General features: G+C 39.5%; 1 protein-coding gene across 2 annotated transcripts; it reads left to right on the top strand.

Annotated features, from left to right (window-relative positions):
* The first annotated feature begins 3,999 nt into the window (after positions 1–3,999).
* Positions 4,000–21,270, top strand: MYEF2 (myelin expression factor 2). Of its 2 annotated transcripts, XM_059858372.1 has the most exons (17): positions 4,000–4,273; positions 8,757–8,986; positions 10,196–10,248; positions 11,524–11,531; positions 11,642–11,735; positions 12,584–12,775; positions 13,444–13,597; positions 14,007–14,056; positions 14,143–14,206; positions 14,360–14,461; positions 14,661–14,711; positions 14,786–14,854; positions 15,135–15,233; positions 17,482–17,553; positions 18,772–18,974; positions 19,085–19,136; positions 20,738–21,270. In XM_059858372.1, the coding sequence occupies exons 1-17, from the start codon at positions 4,071–4,073 to the stop codon at positions 20,899–20,901; spliced, it is 1,860 nt and encodes a 619-aa protein (XP_059714355.1). In that variant the 5' UTR covers positions 4,000–4,070; the 3' UTR covers positions 20,902–21,270. The 2 variants fall into 2 exon arrangements, with proteins under 2 accessions (XP_059714355.1, XP_059714356.1); XM_059858373.1 differs by lacking the exon at positions 17,482–17,553 and having other exon boundaries at positions 4,001–4,273.
* Positions 21,271–21,414: the final 144 nt, after the last annotated feature.

Raw genomic sequence — 21,414 nt, 5'->3', positions numbered from 1 at the left:
CTGAGGACTTGAGACTTGAATTTACTGGAGAGTTACTGTTTTGAAAAGAATGCTGATACTGAAAATACACATAATTATTTTACCTCAGTAACTATTTGTACAAGACACTTTCGATAGTAGTTCCTTTACAGTTGCTTATATTTCCATATATATGCAAGAACATTAATAATATTCCATTATCCTCAACTCTGTGCTTGCCAAGACTGTACAGCCATTATGCCATACACCCTACCTTTAACTGTGAAACATTATTTTCATTAGAGAATGACAAGAGGAATTTGTTAGGACACCAGATCAAGAACACTTGTAACAGTGTTGTACTAAATGAAGGATCACCTTTTAATAGGAACATTCCTCAGAAATCTTGTCTCTCTCCTGTAAGAATATGAACAGAGGCGGAAAAGATGTTGGAAGCCAGTAATCAAAACATAATTTAACAATATTCTCAGGAGGGACCAGTTGTGTGTAACAAAGGAGACTTTCTCATCACAGGAAATGGCATGGAAAGAAAATGGTTTCCCTTTTTTTCACTTATGGTAAGTAGATTAAAAAAAAAAAAAAATTCAATCATTTTATACCCAAGAGTCTTCCGAGGGAAAACCTTAAACATTTTTCAACACAGTTTTGTAGACCAAAGAAATTCTACTTTTTAATTCCAGTTCACCCCTGTCAGGTCCCTAACAGCTCTTTGTGGCATTACTCTCCCATTTTTATTATTGTTCTTTGAAGACAGAAATACTGAGTGTTAGGTGTGAGACTTGTAGAATAGGAGGCAAGACTCCCATAAAAATCCTGACACAGGCAACTGAGCTGAACAGAATGCTCTAAATTGGAGTTGTGGTGTGAGGGAGACAGAGCAAAGCCACTACAACTCCTCCAGGCTTTTAGCCAGACTATGGCCCAGTGCAGCCTTAATACAGAACACCTCCTCATCTTTGGATGTGTATGGATTGTGCAGTTCTGAGTATTTACTGCAAAACCCATGTGTGACAGCAATTTACTGGTACAAAACCATGCACACTGGGCTGTGGTGGGACGATCTTGGCTGGCCAACAGGTGCCCGCCAAATTGGTCTAGCACTCTTCAGCAGAATGGGATGGGAAAAAACAAGATGGAAAAAACTCATGAATCAACAGAAAGGCAGTTGAATAAAGCAAAACTGTGTATGGAAGCCAAGGAAAACAGATTTACTCTCTGTTTCCCATCAGCAGACAATGTCCAGCCACTTTCTGGGAAGCAGTACACATAGCAGTTGCTCTGCAAGACAAATGTCATTAAAAATGCCCTATCTCCCCAACATTTCATCTCCTTTTTCTTGGCTTTTATTGCTGTGCAGATGTCATACGGTATGGAATATCCCTTTGGATAGTTTGAGTCAGCTGTCCTGGCTATGTCCTGTCCCAAGATCTTACCCACCCTGAGCCCACTGGTGAGAGGGGAATATTGGAGACACAGCTGTGATGCTGTCCCAGCAAACACCAACGTGTTACCAACTCCTTTCCAGCTACCAGTGCAGAGCGCAGCACTCAGGGCTGCTGTGGGGGAAATTGACTTCAGCTCAGCCAGACCCACGGGCCCAAAAGGCATACAAATGTGGGGAGGCAGCAATTGAAACAGCCAGTAGATAATTCAGAACAAGTGGGCAAACTGTGTGTAAGAAAGTCAGCAACTCCTGTTCTATCCACAGGCTCATCAGCACAGGAATTCAGTGTCAGCTGCTTGGTGCCATAATACTGCTTTAGGGAGTGGAGGATTCCAATGCTTGAGATGCTCTGTGCAAAGCACAATCAAATGGAGGGTCTGGTAACCTGAACATGGGAATTTCTCCCCTTCATCCCAAAGAAGTGAGAGCTGTAAAATGTAATGACAGCAATATCAAGTAAACATTAACTATTCCAGCAGTGATTATTATCACAAATACTAAGATATTTATCTAATTATGGTTAATATGTGAACAGAATTACATCTCTTATCAGACCTCTGGACATGCCTTTCTACCTTCATCTGGAATGGAGGTTACTGGGGTGTTTTGCAGTAGCTTTGAGTGCTTTCTCCAAAATCTCACATTACCAATACCTGCTATGACAGTCATGAGGACAGACAAAAGATAGTCCCAGCAGCTCATAATGAGCTTACTTCCAAAAGCCACCAATCTAAATTCATTGCAGAGAAGTGAATGGCTTTCCTTATATCATAGATATTTATATAATATTTGGTTACCCCTTTAGAAATGCTTTTGTACTTGTGGTTAGTAAAATGATTAAACTTTGTCCAAATGATAAATGCTTTATTTCTTCTTTTAAAAATATTACTTATTAGAGAGTGTCCAAAGCAGGCAGCAAAGATGGTGGAGTGTCTGGAGGCCTTATGAGAAGCAACTGAGGTCACTTGGTCAGCCTGGAGGAGACACAGGGGAGACCTCACTGGGATCTTCGACACTGTCACAAGGGGAAGTGGAAGGGCAGGTACCAATCTCTTCTCTCTGGTGAGCAGTGACAGGACCTGAGGAAACAACATGAAGCTGAGTCAGGAAAGGTTTAGGTTAAAGCAGGAGAAGGTTTTTCATCCCGAGGGTGGCTGGGCACTGGAACAGCCTCCCCGGGGAAGTGGTCACAGCACCAAGCCTGAGAGAGTTCCAGAAGTGTTTGGACAATGCTCTTGGGCACATGGTGTGACTCTTGGGGTGTTTTGTACAGGGCCAGGAGATGGGCTGGATGATCCTGATGAGTCCCTTCCCACTCAGCATATTCTGTCATTCTATGTTTGGCCTGAGCTGTCTCAACACAAGTTAAGGGTTGATTTTGTGTCCAAATCCTTCAGAATTCAGGAGCCTTCAGTTCACTATGAATGTGGGGATCTTACTAATGTAGAAGGGTACTGAAATGTTTGGAAAAAGACCATACAAGATATTTTTAATCAGAAATGGTATGGCCAGCAGGACTAGAGCAGTGATCATCCCCCTCTACTCACACTGGTGAGGTTGCACAATGAATCCTGTGTTCAGTTTTGGGCCCTTCACAGCAAGAAGGACATTGAGGCACAGAAGTGTGTCCAGAGAAGGGCAGCTGATCAAGGGCCTGAGGTATCATAGCATGGGTCCCCGCCAGGTAATAATTAGCACTGATTTCATGATTCCAGAAGGCTGATCAATTGCTTTATTATACTATACTATACTTATTAAGAAACTCATCCCCTTACAGATAGTCTGATACAGACAGACCAGACTGGTCAGTCGAATCCAAACACCGTCACCACTGGCCAATTAAGAAATCACCCTTTGGTAAACAAATTTCCATAAAACTTTCCACATGTTCATCACAACAGGTGCAGGAAGTGAAGATAAGAATTGTTTATCATTCTTTTTTCTCTGATCTCACAGCCTTCCCCAGGACAATGCCTGGGAAAGTTGTGCCTGCTGCTCTCTGTGGAGAGAGCTGCAGCCACATCTGGATCAGAAGTCTTGTGAGGAGCATCTGAGGGAGTGTTCAGCCTGGAGAAAAGGAGGCTCAGGAGGGACATTATCGCTTCTGACTGTCTGAAAGGAGGATGTAGCCCGGTGGGAGTTGGTCTCTTCTTCCATGAACCAAGTGATAGGGTGATAGGAAATGGCCTGAACTTGCACCAGAGGAGGTTTAGGTTGGATATTAGGAAAAAATTCGTCACAGAACGCGTTGACCATCACTGGCACAGGCTGCACGGGGAAGTAGCGAAGTCACCATTGCAGGAGGGATTTTAAAGACGTTAAGATGTGGCACTTGGGGACTTGGCTTAGCGGTGTACTTAGCAGTGCTATATTAAAGGGTGGACTTGAAGATCTCAAGGTCTTTCCCAATCGAGTTGTTTCTGTGATTGAGTGATTCAGTGCCTCGGTGAGGACTGCTGTTGTGAGGCTCAGTGCCGCCCACGCCCGGCCCCGCGTCGCCATGGCAACGCACAAAGCCTCGGCGCGCGTGCCCTCCCCCGGCCGCGAGCGGCGCTCTCGCGAGACTTGGCGCGGCGCGGCGCGGCGAGGCCGAGGCGGTCGGGGCCCGTTTCAAACCGGCGGTCGCTGGGCCGCGGCCCGGCACGAGATGGCGGAGAGCGACAGGGCGGAGGCGACCCCGCCGCGCCGAGCCGAGGAGGCGGCCGGCCAGGCGCCACAGCCGCCGCCGCAGCAGCAGCAGCAGCAGCCGGCACCGCAACAACAGACGCCGCAACAGCCGCCGCAGGATGAGGAGGCGGCGGCGGCCGCGGCACCCGGTAGCGGCGCGGGCAGCGCAAATGGCGTCAAAATGTGTGTGAGAGCAGGGGCAGGAGGGCGGCGGGGGCAGCGCGGCCAGGGGGGCGGCGGGAGGCGGTGGCCGGACCCCCCCCGCCCCCATGGCTCCTCCTCCGCGAGGCCGGGGCCGGGGCTGGGGCCTGGGGGGGCCCTCCCGCTCCCGGAGCTCGGGGAGGCCGCGGCCTGGGCACGGGGCAGGTGGCGGTTCTTGGGCAGCGGCCGCTGAGGGCTGGGCGTGCGAGGCCGCCCCGCGGGGCAGGGCTGGGCTCCGAGCCCCGAGCTCTGGGACCTGGCGCGCCGGTTCCCACGGGATACCCTTCCAGGAGTGTTCGGCATCGCTTCTGGTGCCGTTTACGTTTCCACTTCTTGCCGAAACGGTGTTATTTGTAAAGCCGTTGAACTAGTCTTTGTTTACGTGAGAATGGTAAGACAGCCCTATAGTAATTTACTTTCTGAAAACAAACCCCTGACATGCATACATGAAGTTTTCTTGGAAACTGTAACATTTTCATACACGGAGTATGTAAAATTGTGCCTCGTATAGTAGGTCTAAAAGGAACTTAGAATAAGGGAGCTGGAAATACCAGCTCTCTGGAACAATACCATGAGTAACTTTGTGCTTGGTTGTTCTTGATGTCAGGCTTGGAGGGTTGTCACTCTTTACATGAGCTAGATTTTGGCCTCAGATCATTAGAATTTCAATCTCTCTTGCAATCTCATTCAGATCTTGGAGGGAAAATACATTTACAGTAGACTTACTGTTACAGTACATCAAAGCTGCTGGCGTCTGTGAAGTTTTGACATGTTCTAAGCAGCCCTGCTCTGATACTGTTGTGTTTTAAAAAATGCATATGGGATCATCTTCATTATAAAGCTGGAGGAATAAATATGTACTTCAAGCCTTTACTTGACTCCCTGCAAAATTTAGTTTGCTTTACAAGCTATAAATTCCTCTTTACTGTAAAATGGAATTTGTGGATTTGTTTTCGTTTTCCCTAGTCTGGCCCTCAGCTTCCGAACTGCACGTATTAGGACTGAATTTCACAGGATGATTGTCACCCTTTTTGACCTTTTTAGGCGTATAAATTTTATTGCATTTTGAGATTGCTCCTTGAAATGAGGTATTTTCTATGTATCCCTCCTGTCAACAGTATCTTCTTTTCCCTCCAAAACCTCACAAACAAATGAAAAATCCCAGTCGTTCTGCCTGGTAGAAGTCACAACTTGAAGTTAGAAAGTAATGGGGGGTTCTTGGTAACAGAGATTCAAATCTTATTCTTTCACATACAGTTTCTAATCTTCCCCCAAATGGGTGTACAAAGGATTAAGCTGTCAGTCTGTGGGTGAAATTTATTACTTAAAAGAAAAATGATTTTATTAACCTGGTTTGCTTAGCATTCAATAAATTGGAGAGAAATCCTGACTCAGTTTGCACACTTCCCTAAGTTTTTTGTAGTAGGCAGTGGAACAGTTCAGCACAACAAAGCTAAAGTGATCCATGTGCTTTGAAATCACATGTTGTGAACTTCTTCCATTTGTGTCTGCTTATCTTATTATGGACGCTTGTGAGGAGGAGTAGAAGTTTCTTTTAAAAATTCAAGTTTTAAGGCTTTCATGTTGATGTATCTTGTGCTTATTATTTATAGGCTTCTAGTTTTGCATGTGGAAACCTTGTCTTTTGTCTTCAAAACTTTATGGAAAGTTCAAAAGCTTTTTTTTTCCCAAAATCTATAATTGGTCTTTCAAATCAATGAGCATATGCACTTTTTTTTGAGAACTAATTGTAGACATCTTTTTTCCAATCCTAAGAGCAGTGGTGGTCTGTGATTTCACAGGCAAATATTAATTTAATGTATGAAATGTGTAGCTCATACAGAAAGTAAAGATTAGAAAGTATTATTGTTTTCCCCCATGAAAATGTCAGTTAGAATTTCTGAGTCTGTCTTTTCTGTGGTCTGTAGGTGAGTAATGTGACATTGCTTTGAATGTATTTATGATTGAAGTTATTGTTAATATTCAAGGAGGAGGATAGGAGTTGTAAAAGGATTTCTGCCTCCAGCCTGGTCACTGGCCTGTGTTGGTTTTGGCAGATGAGTTTTGCAAGAAGGATTGTTTCTTTAATTAATCCTCTATTTTCAGCAGCCTGGCTGTGATTCCCAGACCAAGTGCAGTGTGGTTTTGTTTCCCAGATTTAGGAGTTTATGCCAGGCTTGTATCTTCTGTGCTCTCTACTGATTTGTAAAGCCAGGTCTTGCAGAGCCTCTGGATTCCATATTTGGAGACCTGTCTTATCCTGTGCACTACACTGAGCACCGAGGGGCTGTTTCATAATCCCTTAAGCAAGAAAGAGCTTAAAAGGCTGAAGAGAATCCAATGCTCTAATCCTAAAACTTAAGGAAGAACTCAGATTTTTACTAGGAGTCTCATTGGGCAGGAATTTTGCATTTGCAAATAGGGTTGGATTGGAAGGAACTGATCTGACTGAAGCTCTGATACTCTACTTTTTGCCTCCTCCTTGAATCCCTCCAGTTCCTGAGTTGTTCCCTTCATTTCACTTCACTACACAGCCACACAAGAATTGTGTTGTCACACAGACAGGATGGTGTGGAGGAGGGATGATGCAGAGGGACTTGGAGAAACCTGGAACCAGATAACATGTTGTTGACTTGAGATATTTTAAATTTTACGAATACTTGCCCCAGGGGAGTATCCATGCATTTCCCAGTTGCTAATCCACTCTTAATCCACATATAAACACAAGGACTGTGAAGTTAATACCATGTGAGTATTTCAAAACTGGGGAAAAAGTCAGGGGAGAAATATGGATGTATTTGATTGTACTCCTCCCTGAAAAATGCCCAGGCTTGAGTAGATAATACATTTAGCTTCATGGAAAGCTCCTTGCACGTGCTTTTGAGTGCAGGACTGCCACTTACTCACTGCTTTGTTAACTGTGCAGAGAGCTGAAAACTTGTCAGTTAATCAAAATCACTGGTTTTGTCATATGTTTTGGTTGTAAAACTGAAATGCCTGAGACCTTCCAAACTGTCTCAATGAGATAAAAACTAAGCCTTCTGAAATGTGGGAAATATAGTAAAGATAGTGATGTAATTTAAGAAGGAGGGTTCACAATCATTCACTTCTGTCAGTCCTGTAGGACATCACCTTCTAATTGTTCTAAATCAAGATGCTAATTCTGGCTTTTTAAAATACATGTTTCTGTAAAAGTACTTTTAAAGTTTCTCTTTAAGTAGACAGTGGTGTATAGTTAAAGATGCTAAGTAGCATCTGTTTAGTGGATCACATTTGTGTGGCTTTATTCAGTGATTCTTTCAGTCCCGCAGTTCTGCATTTTAAAAGTAACAATTCAGGCTCCTTGAGCTTCTGTTGGCATGCTAAATGACCTTGTGATAATAACAATATCAGGAGTGCTGAAGAGTTACAGATACTTCTTCTAATTCTGTTGAAAGTGTATGGTCTTACTGAAGTTGAGATTTGGACTGTGGTAAAAGAAAAGCAGCCAATTTTCTTGTATTTTCATCTAAAAAATAAAAATATTTTAAAAGGAGTATTTTGGTGCTATTGGTGAAGTTTTGAAAGACTGAGGGCCAGGTGTCTACTTTGTTGTTTTTAGTGGACAATACCTAGTTACTTAATTAGTCTTAGATTCATAGCATGGCTTAATACAGCTGTTTTCTATGCATTTAACAAGTTTTGAAAATCTAGTAGTGATATCAGTATAACTGAAAAAATATTTGTTGTTCTTAGTTAAATTTTAATTTCTGTCTAACAGTAGTCTGGCACAAACTGTGAATAAAAATAATTTATGGGGTAGATAAAACATAATTTGATATAAAACCTATTGGAGTTGATTTTGATATATTATTTTTCCATTCCTACTCCCACTTCTGTGGTGAATATCCTGTAACTTGTCCAAGTGAGGTGTGAAAATTACCAAAGCACCAAGGCATGGGTACTATAGGTCATTTTTACTCTTTCTGTTTTGGTCTTTGTAGTAGTTTCATAGTTCCATCTTCCTGAGTCTTGACTGACAGGATGTGTGCACAGGTTGCCCAGAGTTGTGGATGCCCCAGCCCTGGAAGTGTAAAAAGTTGGATGGACTGCTGAGTAAGGTGATGTAGTGAAAGGTGTCCCTGCCAATGGCAGGGGCCTTGGAATTAAATCATCTTTAAGGTCCCTTCCAACTCAAACCATTCTAGGATTCTGTCATTCTGTGAAATGGAATGTAAGTGAATTAGTAAGATGTACTTTCTTTACTTAGTATTGGAATATTTTTTTGTTCTTGATAAAGCAGTGTATTTTGGAATTACTCTGATAGCATGAATTTATTTTTCCTAATTTGAAAAGCAGCATTTGACATCCTGGGAATTCCAATAGCGTAGGAAATCCTCAGTTATATAGGTAGGAAGTGAGATAGTCCAATGATCTGACTCAAGACTAACAGTGTTTTTGTTTGGATTTTTGTTTGTTAATGTAGGGATAATGATGAGACAACAAAAGAAGGGAAAGCACCTGTGAAAGAAAAGTTCGTTGCAAAAGCAAAGGCAATCCCTTCTCTTGGAAACAAGAATAAATTCCACCCCTATGCAAAGGAGAAGAATGCAGGCTCTGGAGACAAGAAGGCTGTTAATCGCAATAGAGTTTTTATTAGCAACATCCCGTATGACATGAAATGGCAAGCTATTAAAGACCTGATGAGAGAGAAAGGTAACTTACTCCTTGTAATACACTTCACACAGAAACCAGTGGGGCTTAAATGCAACCATGTGTCCTTTGAGCCACACAGATTTGATTTGATTTTTTGTTTTGGGCAGTACTTGGTACATCTATCTCCCTTCCCCCTCTTTCATCCGAGACAATTGCATTGCAGCGTAGGCTGGGTAAATGAAGTGCTCACAATCTTCTGCCATTCTGGTGTGATAGTAGAGAGTATATGCATGACCTCATGAGTTCTTAAAGAGATTGTGTTTTGTCTAGTTGTAGTTCTTGTAGATTTTTTTTTTTCTCTAAGGGCTTTTGTATTTAAGCAACACATGAAGTGTGTTAACCTGAATTATAAGGGATGTCTTTCAAAAGTTGTTTTGTATTTCTTTGGTGGAATCTGGCTGTGGCATTAACTTTGTCTGCATTGTCACTACTGCCATGACTGTTTGTCTGGAGCTTTGTATTAAAAGCTTGTTCCTATTGTTGCAGTTCTGATAGAGAAACTTGAATACCCCAAAAATTGTATTTTAAATTTGGGGTAAAATAATGATAATATATGGATTTTGTAAAAAGTTAGTTCTGTGTTTTCCTTGAAAAATTGATTCTTCAAAAGTAATGCAAAGCATACTTGGCTTTTAGGCTGTGAAAAATGCCAGACCCCCCTTCTGTAACTGCTGGCTTATCTGTTGTAAGGTGACGTGACTATTTGATTGGTTTATTTACTTAAACTTCCTACTTTAGAAAGTGAGTCGCTTGCTGTGAAATATTTGATGTGTAAATTTGGTTATTATTGAAGGCAAACTTTTGATTGGAGATATTCAGGTAGAAAGTCACCTTAAAACAGGTGTTGTGAGTAGGATAATAAATGTAACACTTTTCAGTGAAAGTTGACGTTTCATTTGTTAGGTTAAGGGACTGTGTATATCTGAATTTGTTCACCAACTATATCATACTGGCCAAAATATGATATGTAGTATGAATTAGGTTAAATATAGTTGTTTGTTTTTAGCTTTTGAGAATGTGGCTGCTGCATATTTCTGAAAATTAGCTAAATTATATAGCCATTGACAGGAGGTATGGTTGGTCTGGTTTTGATTGTTGGTGAATAATAGGTGATTCTCTGTAGACTTGTGCACAGGGGCACAGTAAAGAAAGATACTGGTGTTTAAATGCATTGTCTCTTGGTATTTTCCCTTTGTATGTCTTATGTAGTTGGTGAGGTTACATACGTGGAGCTGTTTAAGGATGCTGAAGGAAAATCAAGGGTAAGTGCCGTGGGCAACAATCTGCTAGAGGTTTAAAAGTTCCTCAGCAGTTTTATTTTTGTATAATACCTGTACCAGTTATTGGAAAGTAAGTTTCATTTTCACACTGATTTTCATTAAGGTAGCTCTGAGGATTCTGTATTAGAAGTAGTCTGACACCTTCATGCAACTCACACTAGTTGGTTGTAAGGGACGAAGTACTTCTGTAAATGTTAACAAATGGCTTTTACTTAATTCTTCTTTTTAGCCAACACCTTTGTTTTGGTACAAATCTGTTTCATATAAAGGATGTTCAATAAACCAATCATTTATTTAAATTTTGATAGTGTAGTATGCTCTTCTTGGGGCCAATAAGTATAAAATGTTAGCTAAGAATATACTGGGTGAAGTGCCTGATTTCACAGCTTTGCAGGATTGGTACTTTTAAACACTGGCTTAATGTATTTACTTTCTTAAAACTAAATGGTTAGAGACGGTTGGTAGCCAACAGAGTGCCTGCAATGAAGCACTAATAGTGAAGATTGTTAAAGCTCCTCTGTCTTCTTAATAATAGTCAAAAGTTTGGCCAATAGCAGCTCCAAACCTGCAGTGAAGAACGTCAGAAATGCAGGTTTGAGTCTTAACTGTGGTTGTATCAATTGTTGTAAATTACTTTCTTTAATACTTGTTAAAACTAAAACATGCTGTCAGCTTTGCTATGCTTTAAGAAATCCTCAACTCTTTGCTTGATTAGAAGGATGCTGGTGCAGTCAATAAGGTTATTTTCTTATAAGGTAGTTTCTCAGTTATGTTGTAGTACTGAAGAGGTATGCAGACTGCTTTTTCATTGTAGTGGTGTACTTGATGTAGGTAGATTTTAATTTTGTAGTTAGTGGACAACTTGAATGACGTGATGAGTGTCTTGATTGGTTTTTGGTTATGTTTTGGGGTTATTTTCTTTCTACCCTTTCCCTCCCACCTCCTCTTCCCAGTTGTCCTTACATGGATCTGTGTGGCATTTTTCCAATTCTGGTTTGACTCAAAGAGCATAAGAGACAGTGTATTCTCTTGCTTTTGAATGGTATGTATGCTGAGAAAGTAGGAGAAATTCAGATTGGCTACCACTAAAGAGCATATATTATGGATTTTGAAGCTGAAAATAACATGTATAGTTACTTAACAGTGAGCTGGGATCTTTGACTGGAATCTTCATTGCTCTGTCATATGTGCTGACTGACTTCTTTTTTTTCTTGCTTGTTTTCTCTTTACATATGATGACAAATCTCATGGATATAGGGCTGTGGGTAAGTTTCTTTTTTTATGTGTGTAGAAACACACTGCTATCCAAACATTCTATTAGATTTGGCATGAAACTTTATTTTTAATACTCTAAATGTTTTGATCTCTTTCTAAGTGTGGTTGAATTCAAAGATGAAGAATTTGTTAAGAAGGCATTAGACACTATGAACAAATATGATCTTAGTGGAAGACCCCTGAATATTAAAGAGGTATGTTTATTGCTGCTGTTTTGAATTTGAAATAGTGAAGATACTAATGCTACTGAGATGACCATACAGGGTTTTGAGAGTCTTAGATGTGCAATTTCCAGTTTCATTTTTTGTGAAGTTTTCTTAATGGGCTGAACTGCCTGTTGGCTTGCAGAAGGTTGGATACTATGCCGAGTAAACTGACAAAAAGCATGTCCTAAAGTCAAAATAATCTAATGCTGTTTTTTCTTAAAACAACTTCACTTCATATTTTACCTTAGGGTTTTTCCAACCTAGGTAATCTATTTTTACATTGCTTACCTGCTTCAAAATATGACACAGAATAGCTAATTATTAGACCACTACATATGTGCAAAAATGGGGCTGGAAATAGAGAAGTTGTACTGTCTGGAAAGTGAAATAATGTCAACATTTCCATTGTAGTGCTGTAGTATGATGGTATCTGATGCAGTTCTTCCTGTCCTGTTACAATTTGAATAATGGTATTAATAAATAATACAAAACCACCACGTAATTAAATTAATACAATTCTTGGAAGAAAGTGCTAGCCTGACAGTCCTTTAGCTTGAAATCTTTTCTACTTGTCCATAGGCTAGGTACAGCATGTGAAGTGGCAGTGCACGCTTCCTCAACAAGTGCTTTGCCAATATGCCTCAACCCTCAGCTGAAAGGACCCACCTCTAGAGGTGAGGGAATTAGGGCTCCATGCTAATTCACCCTCTGACATGGACAAGTGTATTTATTAGTTGATAATTTTGATGGGTTTATGCAGAGTTTCAAATGGTACCATTTTGTTTGTTGCCAGTCCAGTTGATGGTTAAGTGGCTTTGTTTGTGCCCACATTTCAGGATCCTGAGGGGGAACATGCTCGTAGGGCACTGCAGCGGGGAGGAGGGCAGTTTCCAGGAGGACATGGACCTGATGCAGCACCTGGAATGATGAATTTACCACCTTCTATTCTCAATAATCCAAACATTCCTCCTGAGGTTATCAGTAATTTGCAAGCAGGCAGGCTTGGATCCACGATTTTTGTTGCCAATGTAAGCTTAAAACTGTGTTTTATAACTTAATTGTTTGATCTTTGTAAGACATCTTATACCTGTGTAGTTCAGATTTAATATAAAGAGGAGGTTGGAAATAGTTCACAGTTAGTATATTGAATTGAAAATGTTGGGTATGTATTCGCATTTTGGACATGGAAAGATGCATTAAACTCTTGAGACTGACATTCATTTCTTATTATTGCAGTCATCTGTTCATTGAAAAATATTTTATACATCTTTTCACTATTTACAATTGCATTTCTTTTTTATTAAATATATACGTAAGTTTACTTAAGTTTATCTTGCTAGTTACTTTAGACTAACACAGCAAAGTTCCAACAAATACAATGGTTCAAGTTCTTTATTAGCACAAAAGACTTCTGTATTTATATGAGGTCTTGTAGAATTACAGCTGCTCTTCTCAAGAACCAACCCAATGATAGTATGTTAATTAAAGTAAAATACATGTACATATTGTACATACATGTGCAATTGGTGATTTTTTGGACTTTGACACAGAGTGTGTATATTACAAAATCTCACCTATTTACAATTTTCAACCATTTTGTCAATGAAGAGTTAACAGCAATGCAGAAAATCTCTTCCAAATGTAATAGCAGAACAGAGATGTGCACTGAAATCACTAATGTATTTCTGTGTTTCAGCTTGACTTCAAAGTTGGCTGGAAGAAACTGAAGGAGGTATTCAGCATTGCTGGAACTGTGAAGCGTGCAGACATCAAAGAAGATAAAGATGGCAAGAGTCGAGGAATGGGGACAGTTACCTTTGAACAAGCAATTGAAGCTGTTCAAGCGATATGTATCCTTGGTTTTGAAAAATAATTGATCATGTATTGATTAGTCTTTAATGGTTCTGGCAGTGTAGTTTTGCAAATGGTGCTTATTTGCCTTGTGGCTACGATACAGGAACTAGAGTGCAATACTGTGCAGATTACATTTGTAATGCCTGAATTTACTACTAAATTCTGAAAGTTCCTCATGATGTTTAACAAAATTAAAATACCTGGCAGTGGGACAATTGTGAAACTAACTTCAGTGTACCTAACAGCTTGTACTGCAGCTTCTGGCCCTTGAATTGGGTTTCTAAAGATAAGGTAGGGAAAGATAAGACTCATAGTAATTGTACAAATATATAATAAGTTATGACATTGATTCTTCAGAAACAGTTAAGTTGCCTTCTTAAGACTCCTTGACTTGAATTTCTTCAGCTATGTTCAATGGACAATTCCTGTTTGATAGACCTATGCATGTAAAAATGGTAAGTTGCTTTCATTTCTTTCTACTTTATATGTCTCTGCCAAAACATTGAAAGGATCATAGCATAACATCCTTGTTTTTTGTCAGGATGACAAATCAGTTCCTCATGAAGACTTCCGTGTTGTGGACAGCAAAAGCTCACAATTACCTCGTGAGTGCCTGCTCTGTTTTCTACCCCTTGCACTTAGTAAATGGTGATCCATGTTTTCACACAGTTGTTTAGTAACACTTTTGCTTACTGGTCTCTGTGATACAGAGGAAAGTCTCTCTTCTGATCATACTTACATTTTTGTTTGTTTTTGAGGTGGTCTTGGTGGCATTGGTATGGGACTTGGACCAGGTGGACAGCCCATCAGTGCAACACAGCTGAGCATGGGTGGTGGAATGGGGAGCATGGGTCCAGGAGGTAATTCCATATTCTTCATTTTTAAGTTATACAGAGCTAGTTTAAAAATTTTAAAGTTTAAAATTGTCATTTCTGTGTTGCAAAAATGATGGACTTTTGACAAAGCAAGCCTTGTCTAGTGTGCTTTTGAGATTTTAACTCTGACTTTTTTAAAATCCATTAGGGTGTACTAAGTGTTGTTTATCTTTTTGGTTTAAAGGTATGGGAATAGACGGCCCAGGATTTGGTGGAATGAGTAGAATGGGAGGCGGTACGTGCAATTAAGATTTTTGCATTAAATATTTCTTTAATACTGTATAGAAAACACTCTTCCTTATTTTGCAGGACTTCCTGGATTTCGTGGAATGGAAGGAATGCCCAACATGGGAGGATTTGGAGTCAACCGAATGGGAGGTAGTTGAACACCGTTCCTGTACACTTACTAGTTTGCTAATATTTATTTATTAAAAGCTCTCCATTTGGGGGTGGGTAATATAGATGAGTTCAAAGGAAGTCGTTGCATGAGTGAAGGCCTAGGAACTGGCAGGAGAGTTGAGTGTGTAATAGGTGCCTCTGACTTGTGCATTAGACTCGCTTCTGTTTAAACAAGCGGCTGTGAAACAAGTGTAGTAGGAGCATCAACTTAGATGTAAATAACAGAATATTCCTGTTTATTTTACATTGTTCTTTACAGAAATGTTCCGTGGTGGAATGGGAGCAAACATGGAAAGAGAATTTGGTCGTGGTGACATGGCATTGAACCGTGGTTTTGGAGAGTCTTTTGGAAGGATGGGTATGGTAACTGTTAAATTTTCTGTGACGTAGTATTGGAAGAATTTTGCTAGAAGGAGACCTAGTTTCATTTGGTCATCTTCTGTCTCTTCTCCCCCAGTCTTACTGTAAGGATGTAATCTGAATGTTCACACCACGTAAGACATGGGTTCAGGTGTGGAGGGGTTTTTTTCCCCTCTTTAAAATATAAATGGAATAGCTGTTTGGGGAAAGCATTTACCTTCATACTGTATATTTTGTGAGGTATTATATCGTTGGGGTGTTGAAGTATATACTTCTGATAATCCTGAACATGGTGTCCATGTACAGCCTTTGTAACTTCCACGAGCCTGTTTTGCAAATGCATTGTGTAACACTGTTTCTACTGCAGATCAGGTAGCATTGGACAGGAGTATTGAATTTTGGTGCCCTCAATTTTTGTCCTGCCTTCTGAGCTCCTGTAGCTCAGAATGGTATTTATTGGCCTCTTCTGTAACTGAGCCAGGATTATTTTGTTTATAGATGATGTCTTGTTGGCAGTGGAGTTCCCTCGAATGAGTTACTCCTGTGTCTTCAGAGGCGTGGAAGAGCTCAACAGTAGAGCCTTCTTGCCCATTATTACTATGCTGTTACCTGGATGAATCACAGAATCTTTTAGGTTGGAAAAGATCACCGAGTCCAGCATTTAACCCAACACTGACAAGTCCACCACTAAACCAGGTTACCAAGAGCCACGTGTACATGTCTTTTAAATCCCTTCAGGGATGGTGACGCCACCACTTTATTGGTCAGCCTGTTCCTATGATTGACAACTCTTCCTGTGAAGCATTTCTTCAATATCCAATCGGAATCTCCCTGGTTTAACTTGAGGCCGTTTCCTTTTGTTCTGTTGCTTGGTACTTGGTAGAAGAGACCGACACCATGTCTCTGCAACCTCTTTTCAGATAGTTACAGAGAGCAGAAAGGTCCTCCCTGAGTCTCTTCCTCTCCAGGCTGAGCACCCCAGCTCCCTCAGCCGTTCTTCACAAGGCTTGTGCTCCAGAGCCTTGATCAGTTGTGTTGCCCTTTTCTGGACACACTCCAGCACCTCTATGTCTTTCTTGTTGTAAGGGGCCCAAAACTGATCACAAAATGCATTATAGGAGACAGCTGTTCTTTCTCTTCCCTGTTTCTTGTACTTTTCCATTCCCTTAATTCACCACCTTGAAAGAGAAGAACTGCTAAGAGCATAACGTTCATCTGGTCTAAAAGTTGATTTTTTTTTTTTTTTTTACTTTTATTAGTCATGGCAAGTGATAGTAAAGGGTAACTGTTGTGTGCTTATCTTCAATACTGATAATCGTCTAGAAGTGGTAAGAACATAATAAGCTTGTCCTGTGAGCTAGTCCTAATGCCTCGGAATGAATGTCCTAGAAATCAAGTGTATGCTTTCACTCTGGCTACCTGCATATGCATCTATTTCCTGAGTGAAAATGCAAGGCCACTTAAGTTTATGTTTCTGCAAGCAGTAGGCTTCTGAGTCTTCTGGTAACATGTTGGTTTAAAAATTCATGAACATGGCCACTGTGAGAAACTGATGGGGGTGTTTTTCATTTAGTACATCCAACAAGCTTCAATTTACAAACTATCAGTGATCTGCCCATTTGAATAGTGTCCTGAGAACCAAGATTAGAGATTCCCAGCTTCACCTTAAATAATGGAAGGAAATTCCATGGTAGGGACTTTTAATAGATACTATGTTTGATCAGGGAAGGCCCTGATGTATTCCTGTTACAGTATTTAGGTTAATGGTATCTTAAAAAGAAATACTGTCAAGGCATTTGGTTTTAGTAAACTTGAAATCAAGGAAGGTGTCTTTTATTGGGCTGTAGTATCAGAGTGGAATTGAGGATGTTTGATTTGCAACAGAATTGTTGACTTTTTATACTATCAATATCATATAAGATGAAACCTTGAATTTTGAGGTTGTTTTTCCCAATGTGGGAAATGGCCCATTTAGTTTTACCATGTTTGTGCTGCTGGCAGGCTGTCAGAGGGGAGAAAAGCTAGAGAGAAATTAGACTAGTTTAAATCCTGTAGTAGAAAAGAAGAAACTATACTAACAAGGTGTTCCTATTTAGTTTGTATAGTACAGGCACATGCTCAAGTGCCCTTATAGAAAAATATTGCCAGGAAACATTGAGAACAGTGCACTTTGTTAGCGTGTACTTTGTTTTTTTCACTAACTGGTGGTTTCAGTGTATGTCACTTCATTATTTTTCTCTGTTTAGGTGGTGCAATGATTGGTGTTTTTGCAGGAGGAATGGGAGCACCTAGCATGGGCCCAGTAAGATCTGGAATGAGTAGGTTAACTTGTTTCAATAGAACATAAATGCATAGGCAATGTAACAATACCGTGTACACCTACTTGTATCAGAGGAACTTAGTGTAGTGTAGTGTCTTGCTGTTGAGGGAAGTAGAGCTTGGTTGCATGTGACAAGTCTAACAGTTTTCAAAGCTGTAGAGGTAAAAGTTCAGAGGAAAACTAGCTAATACAGTCTTTCCCTAGATCTTAGATTTGGAATGTTTTCAGCTTCTAGTTTGGAGGGAGAAGTGATTAAAGTAAACTTGTGTTTCAGAAAAAAAGACAGGCAGAGTTGTTTGAGTAAACTTCATGAAGCCGAACCTCAGTAATCTGTCATCATTGAAATAAAAAATCAGCCTTGAATTTCAGATTATCCCCCAGTTTAATTTTGTGCAAAGTTCCAATACTGAGTTTGTATTACAGCAACTCTCTGAGTTCCTCAGGCTAGAGCAGATGAGAAGCTAAAATCTTGCTAGTGTCAATCTTAGAAGGCATAAGGCTTAAAGAGAGGGTCCCTCATGAATGGTATCTTGGTCGTTTTACTGTACATTAATTTTTACTTATGAATCCAGAAATATTATAGTATTTGAATGCTATTGCTCTTAGTTACTTATATAAATTAATTAATACATTTTATTCCATGTATGTACTTTTTATTGGGGTTTAAACTGTGACACATAGGAAAGTTCATTCTCTTTACAGTACTTGCAGTAACTTCTGTCCTTGGCAAATAAAAGCCTTCTCTAGAAGATTTTGTAATTAGGTGTAGGTGCATTAAATTAAGCTGAATATAAATGATGGAAGCCAAATAAACAATAGTGTATCTGCTCCAATTATCTGTATCTAAGTATTGCTGCAGTTATTTATTTGATCTTTTTGGTAAAGGGTATCATATTTTTTTTACTTAAACAAGACAGACTTTGAATTCTTACGTTCAACATTTTGCTACATTAGATGGTATGACTAATAGCTTGATGCAGTTTGGTTTTACTGTTTTAGAACTGACACTCTATATCTTGTATAATACTTTGTCTTAAAATACTAGCCATGCTCCTCAATAAATCACTGTGCATGTATAAAAGTTATGGTTTATATTACAGCACTTTTAATAAAGTTATTCTTCTTCAGACACAAGAACTTTATTTTATACCAAATACTTGTGTGTTTATTACTAAAAGGAGATTTTATTTTATCCTCCATTTCTCTCTCTGTGTAGGTGGTGGAATGGGTGGTATGAACAATATGGCTGGAGGAATGGGAATGGATCGGATGGGCTCCGGTTTTGATCGAATGGGACCTGCCATGGGTGGAGGCCTGGACAGGAACATGGACATCGATCGAGGATTTGTGCCTGGCCCGATGGGAGGTGGCATGAGAGAGAGATTAGGCTCTAAAGGCAACCAGATATTTGTGAGAAATGTAAGCAAAGAAATAGATAGGAACCACAAGTTTATTTTGTGTGTATGTTGGATTACATGCTCTTATTCTCATTGTAATATTTTGTTACCAATAATACTTTCTTATTTTAGCTTCCTTTTGACTTGACCTGGCAGAAGCTAAAGGAGAAATTCAGTCAATGTGGTATGTATATGAACCTTACCCCTGTTCATCTCCATGGACTTCATGTGTTACGTGGTGTTTATTAGGTAACAACAGGAAGACTGTTGTTTGACTCTGAAAAAGAGTCTGGCTAGCTTAATTTTTCTTGTTTTACCCAGCTTTCTTGAGTTATATAAATAATCTTTAGGCATGCCAGAACACAAGACCGAGGTACAGCGTGGGCTGTGTTGGCTCTGAGCGCTCATATGCTATAAGCTTTAACCTATTCATTTAATAAAATTAGTCCTTGATTTTTTTCTTTTTTTTGACATATTCTCTGGCCAGTAAAAGTATATAATGTAGTGTTTCCTATGAGTTAAATGTGTGCAGGAGCCTGGATCTGTCCAGGTCATGCATTACTTAAGAAATGGTGCTGCATCAAATCAGAGTTAGTAATTTTGCCAGTGTATCGTTAACAGGTTTTATCCATATAGAGGATCCTGATTAGCATATTTGCAGGCTATAATGTTCCTCTTTATCTTAAGGTATAAATGTTTGCTACAAATACTCAATAATTGGTTTTATCTAATTCAGAAAAGTTGGTCTTTTCACAGAAATAAGTGAAAAATAAAGCTTGACTGTCAAAATACATGACATGTTTTGAAAACACATTTTCAGAATGGAGAACTTTAACTGAATTACAGGATGACTTCTTTTTTTGGATAGACAGAAAAGATAAATAATCTAATACATTCTACTGATGCCTAAGACAGTAATCATACAACCTCCTGGGCAACTTTCAGATAGTTCAGATTTTTTTTTTTCATTATCTCTGTCACCTAATAGATGTAGTAATTATGTTCAGTTGCTTTTAAGAATTATAAGCAACAGATTGTGTTCATGTCAGTATCATAAAAAATACAAAGACTGTTTCCCAGTGTACCATTTCTTTCAGTGAAAGGACAGTCTTACATGATATTTAAAAATAAAAGGCTTTGTATTCCAGGGAAAAGATTTTTCATCCTAGTGAGATTCAAGGGTGCAGGAGGGGTGTGCTACAACATACCATAACCAAAAACTCATTAGCTCCAGGGAACTGAACATTCTCAGAGGTACATCTTTATAAAAATACTTCCTTTTGAGTTGCGTGTCCGACCTCAAGGAAGCTCAGCAGGAATTGGATAGTGCATGCTACTTTTCCACCCCTCCCAGCCTGGTAACTTTATTGTTTTAAAGGCTTTAATTTTGCTCTGCAGCTTCTTACCAAAATTGCTTGGTATGTTTTTGTGATGAGCAGGGTGGACCGGATTAAGCTACAGTTTAGTTAATGCCTATCAATACTCACACTTCTATCAACACAAACCTTTGCCTGAGTCTTAAAGGGCACTTTGTTTCAAACTTGAGGTCAAATACAAACATGCTTCGGGAAAGATTTGAGATAGCAGATCTGGATTTGGATTCCTTCCTGCTGTTTTGTCCCGTGTCACCTTGCCTGATGAGTGAATGTACCATCAGTCTGAAAGTGCCAATTTCATATGTTCCCCTGGATTATACTTTAAAATGTTTTTTTATTGCTTCTGAGTTCTTTAAGTTGTTAGTACACTGAGGACTTGAAATAACTGCTGTTTAACTTATTTATTCAGGTCATGTAATGTTTGCAGAAATAAAAATGGAGAATGGAAAATCAAAGGGCTGTGGAACAGTCAGATTTGACTCACCAGAATCTGCTGAAAAGGCCTGTAGGATAATGAACGGCATAAAAATCAGTGGCAGAGAAATTGATGTCCGCTTGGATCGCAATGCATAATTTAAAACTGTGTGTTCAGGAACATTCCTATGTCTGTTTAGCTTCTCTGTCTTAGTAAGTCATTTTTAGTAACATTGTATGCTTATAAAAGCTGTAAAAAGGAACTTTTAAATCCCACCAGCCTTTAACAGTATAGTGTTTAATATACTGTGATACTTGTTAACTGAATCTTACTATGTTTGGTTTTTAAAGACAATTCGCCTGATTTTTGTTGTTTTTTTAGAGGCACTGAGCACCTGCAGGTCCCTATAGACTGGGGATGCTTTGGATGCTCAGTGCCTTTGGAAAATTAGGCCAAGTGTCTCTAGTCATTCAGTTTAAATGAATGGTTATACTGTTTTTAATAAAATAAGCCATTTTCTCTGTTAATCTCCAGATTGCATAGTGGGATTTATTTAGTGTTTTCTGATCTTTTTTTTCCCCGCCAAATGTGTGTATTGACATGGTAATGTAAGAAGTAGATGTCTTTTTCAGAATTTTGGTTTTATATGTGCATTGTAGTCATACTGTAAT

This window comes from Haemorhous mexicanus, chromosome 13 (genome assembly GCF_027477595.1).
Source record: "Haemorhous mexicanus isolate bHaeMex1 chromosome 13, bHaeMex1.pri, whole genome shotgun sequence".
NCBI classification, from domain to species: domain Eukaryota; kingdom Metazoa; phylum Chordata; class Aves; order Passeriformes; family Fringillidae; genus Haemorhous; species Haemorhous mexicanus.
The sequence above is the reverse complement of the archived record's forward strand: the minus strand, read 5'-3'. Positions and strand labels throughout refer to the sequence as shown.